This window comes from Cucurbita maxima, unplaced genomic scaffold (assembly GCF_002738345.1).
Source record: "Cucurbita maxima cultivar Rimu unplaced genomic scaffold, Cmax_1.0 Cma_Scf00415, whole genome shotgun sequence".
Lineage (NCBI taxonomy): Eukaryota > Viridiplantae > Streptophyta > Magnoliopsida > Cucurbitales > Cucurbitaceae > Cucurbita > Cucurbita maxima.
This window is the reverse complement of record NW_019272431.1, coordinates 1-4,740: the sequence shown is the minus strand read 5'-3', so window position 1 is coordinate 4,740 and position 4,740 is coordinate 1. Positions and strand designations below refer to the sequence as shown.

The 4,740-nt window shown below is 35.9% G+C and overlaps 1 protein-coding gene across 1 annotated transcript; it reads right to left on the bottom strand.

Moving 5' to 3' along the window:
• On the bottom strand, positions 1–2,290 carry LOC111474480 (3-ketoacyl-CoA synthase 4-like; the record flags this gene model as incomplete). Its single annotated transcript, XM_023119555.1, has 4 exons — positions 1–419; positions 481–615; positions 1,372–1,527; positions 1,580–2,290. Coding segments are annotated over 4 exons (1,404 nt in total), but the record flags the coding sequence as incomplete, so codon positions are not given.
• Between the last annotated feature and the right edge of the window lie 2,450 nt (positions 2,291–4,740).

Below are 4,740 nucleotides of genomic sequence, written 5' to 3'. Positions count from 1 at the left end.
GGGCTATAAGATAAACCCTAAAGATCCAAGTGTATTGGGTACTTAGAAATGCAACCTTCCCAAAGATTGTTTGGACATGGCTTGACATCCATGAGAGCCACCCACACACCACTATTGCATTTGAAACCACTCCCAAATGCAATTTGCCAAACTCGATCGCCCTTCAAAACCTTGCCTTTGCACTCTTTGTATGCCAATTCATACCATATTGAGCTCGAAGAAGCGTTGCCGAACCTATGTAGTGTCATTCTTGAAGCCTCGACATCGTCGGCCGAAAGTCGAAGCTTCTTTTGGATTTCGTTGATCACGGTCTTCCCTCCGGCATGGATGCAAAAATGCTCGAATGCCAACTTGAAATTAGGAACATAACCCTTCATATTAGGGTTGAAGAGCTTCTTAGCAACGAACATGACGGCAAACTGAATTAGGAACATAACCCTTCATATTAGGGTTGAAGAGCTTCTTAGCAACGAACATGACGGCAAACTGAAGTAGCTCTCGTAATGGAAGAACGAGAGGACCGAGAGTAGTGATGTTTCTTCTTAGAGCATTTCCTGCCATGACCACGACATCTTTCGATAACGCAATGCCAGTGATTCCATCATCGTCTTCCTCCTAATACCAAAGTTATCATGTTCAATAAGGTTTCAATCTCATTGAATATTCAATCTATGTTTTTATTTTTTCGAGAAGGCCTTATATGATAATATTTCTTATTTATATATTCATGATCGGTAATGATCAAAGGTCATCATTAGCAGATATTGTCCTTTTTGTGTTTTCCCTCAAGGTTTTTAAACGGGGTTTCCACACCCTTATATGGTCTAAAACGCATCTGCTAGGAAGAGGTTTTCATACCTTTATAAAAGGTGCTACGTTCTCCTCCCTAACAAGGAAGTGGGATCTCACAATCCACCCCCTTTCGGAGCCTAGCATCTTCGCTGGCACTCGTTCTCTTCTCTAATTGACAAGGAAGTGGGATCTCACAATCCACCCCCTTTCGGGGGCCTAGCATCTTCGCTGGCACTCGTTCTCTTCTCTAATTGATGTGGGACCCACCAATCCATCACCTTTCAAGGCTAGCATCCTTGCTAACACACCGCCTCATGTCCACTGCTTCGGGGCTCAGCTTCCTCGCTAGCATATCGTCTGGTGTCTGGCTCTGATATCATTTATAACCACCAAAGTCCAGGGCTAGCAGATATTGTCCTTTTTGAGCTATCCCTTTCGACACTCTTATAAAACGCATCTACTAGGGAGAGGTTTCCACACTCTTATAAAGGGTACTTCGTTCTTCTCTCTAACCGATGTGGGATCTCACATAATCTTTCTTTTACTCTAACCTTACGTCGATGGAAATTTCATTCTTACCTGATATACGCATCTGAATGCTAGGTCATCGGCCCCGATGTGCGTCCTCACCAAATGGGCAAGCTTATACTTCGCTCGCCACCGGTCAGAGCTTCGGTTTGAGAGAAGAATCGCAGTGCAATTCTGTCGAAACAAGCAAACGGGTACCAACATTTGCTTCTTATTTCGAGAGAAGAATCGCAGTGCAATTCTGTCGAAACAAGCAAACGGGTACCAACATTTGCTTCTTATTTCCAGGGTAGAAATTATTGGTGATGTTCTCCGTGGTAACAACAATGGCGTAGCTGTTTTTATATACTTGAAGCATATTGTTGGCTAGATCAATGGCTATCAATCCAGAACTACACCCCATGCCACTTAAATTAAAGCTTCTAACATTGTTCCTCATCTTGTATTTATTCATAACCATGGCTGAAAGCGAAGGTGGCGGGCTAAAAGTTCCGCTGTTGACGACAAGAACATCGATGTCCACAGGTTCGACATCGACATTATTAGCAAATAAATTGTCCAAGGCATCGAATATCATATCCTCGGCTTCTTTTCTCGATGCTGCTAGGGACAAATCAGGTCGAAGGCTCGTCAGAGTTGTAGGCACCGTCGTGTCGTCGCCAATGCCTGATCGCTTAAGAATTTTGTCCATGAACTCGATGGATGCGTCGTTATAGGTGCTGTAGAGCTTGCAGGTATTCATATATTTGTCGAGTGTGAGGCTTGAAGAGTGCGGGAGATGGTGGTTGTAGCAAGAGAAGTCGAGGAGGTAGACCTGCCTGCGACGGGTCATTTTGAAGATTGTGAATAACAAAATGGCAAATAAGATAAGGAGATTGAGGTGGGGGTGGAGCCATAATTGGTGAAAATCATTTGAGTTCATATGGGAAGGCTTAAGAATGATAATGGGCATTAGAGGGATCAAACAAAATTTAATGAATTTGAGTAAGAGAGAAAATGTATATATATATATATATAGATGAGTTTTAACCTAACTTGACCACCTAAACTAAACTAACCGTTACTGTTTGAGTCAAGTTATAAACTTATTTGAATTGTGTTGAGTTCAAATAAATGAGAACTTTATAGATTGGATTGATTTATAGGGTGAGATTCCACATTGGAGTGGGGAACAAATCATTTCCGATCAGGGTGTGAAAACCTCTTTCTAGTAGACTCGTTTAAAAAATCGTGAAGCTAATGGAAATACGTAACTGATCAAAGCGGATAATATCTATTAACAGTGGACTTAGACTGTTACACATATTTTCACCTAAAACTAGATTGAATTGAACCAAAAGCCATATGAATTTATTTTAATTCTAAAAAAATGTGAGTGATAACATTTATATGCATATATTTATTTTATTTATATTTAATTTCATAATTATATTTTTAGTGAACTCTTAGATTTTTGAAAAGAAGTAAAGGTATTTTACTTTTATTAAGAAAACAAAAAATTAAATAAATAACTAATCATCCAACCTAAAAAAGAAAAATTAATGGTTGGTTGTTGATTAATAAAATAGGGGTGGTTTGAGTTGAAAATTTTATCAGGTTGGTGTAAAATAGGTGCAAATTCAACCTAACTCAATTCATAAAATGATCTTATATCGATTTGAGAATGGAACGAAACATTCCCTTAACATATAGGAATCTCTCCCTAACAAATGTATTTTAAAAATGGTGAAGCTGACGACGATACGTAATGGACAAAAGTGAACAATATCTGCTAGCTAGCTGTGGGCTTGAGTTGCTATTGGCTTTATCATACTATTTTTTTTTATTAATCTATTAGGATCGAAATTAATAGATAAGTGAATCGTACTAAAGCTCATAAAAAAAGTTGGTACGAACCCTTGTTCACCTGTACATATGGGAGGGTGAGCTTTTTAGGTTTTGAAAGATAGATTTCGAGCAAAGAAAGCGAAGTTTGGTGTAATGACCCTAATTTTATTACTGAAATAGAGTTGTTGCCATATGCATGACGTGTCTTTTTTATACGAAAACTTTTATTTAAAATAGTTCATTAAACGATGCATTGGAAGGAAGCAATTGTTTTGCAAGGTTTGCTCGATTTATCTTCGACCCTTATTGCTTGATTATTGTTTAGCCTCTATAAGATACCTGTCTGATAACCATTTTGTCGTTTGTTTTTCATTTTTCGTTTTTCATTTTTTAAAAAACAAGAACATTTGATAACGTTTTTTAGAATAAAATATTAGGGTTTCAAAAAATTAATTCAGGATTTTCGTAATCTTGTATTTTCTTCTGACACAAACACGTTTGATTTTTTATTTTTTTTTTAAAACACAAGAAAAAAATAGTTAAACAACGTTATGGGTATCAGAAAACTAGAAATAAAATCGGAAGGATGCTTAAAAGATTAGATTTTGGTTGATTGATATATTGACCTAACATAATCACAAGTTACTTTTTTAGGTGTTCGTGCATGTTAATTCTTAGATATTCGTGAATGTTCGAGTAAACCTAGTTCGGGTTAATATGAACTTATAATTTATTTTTGAAAATCTACTTTTTTTTTCCTACGTATTTCAATTCTACTTAAGGTAGAGTAGAGACCTAGTGCTTTAATTGTCATATAACACACTATTACAACTTTCTAAACCTAATAAGCTCATTTTCTCCCATTTAACACCGACTTGCCTAGATAATCGTGTATAGAATCACATCGATGAACAATACGAACAATAACTCATACCAACTTTTTGATACAGTACGAACAATAATTCGTACCAACTTTTTGATGTTGTGTATTTTAATTAGCTCAAAAGTTTTAATATGATCTATTAGATCAGTAAACTTACTTTTTCTTTCAAAATAAGATTTATTTTGATTGGAACTATGACGTAAATGTGAAAAACTATCTAGTGTGACTTTATTTGTTGGTCTCGTAAGCTAGCGTCATCCTTTGTATATGAGACCTTTGTGTTCATCTAAATAAATGATAGACATTGAAGGAATATTTTAAAAATATTCAGTAAGTGATGGTATTGTTGGGATCGAAAAATGTAACCACATATAACATAATTCTTGACACGTAAGACTTTTTTTTTTATTAGGATTTGATGAATAGTATTCTCTAGCTCACATGTGTGCATATGAACCCACTAGGTGAGCTCGGATTCGTACCATCAGCCTGACTATGGACTAGCACATCCTCACCTTACCAAAAACAAATAAAATGTTGACATTAAAACACATAAATTAATAGGTGAAAGTGATGTTCGTAAGCTTAATTAAAAAGAAAATAAAAAATAAAAAAACCAAATAATCTTGATTTTTGTTTTGTTACCTTTTAGATTTTTAAAATCTAAGAAAATTTAGGGGAAAAAATGTTTTTTTTTAATTATAATTTAT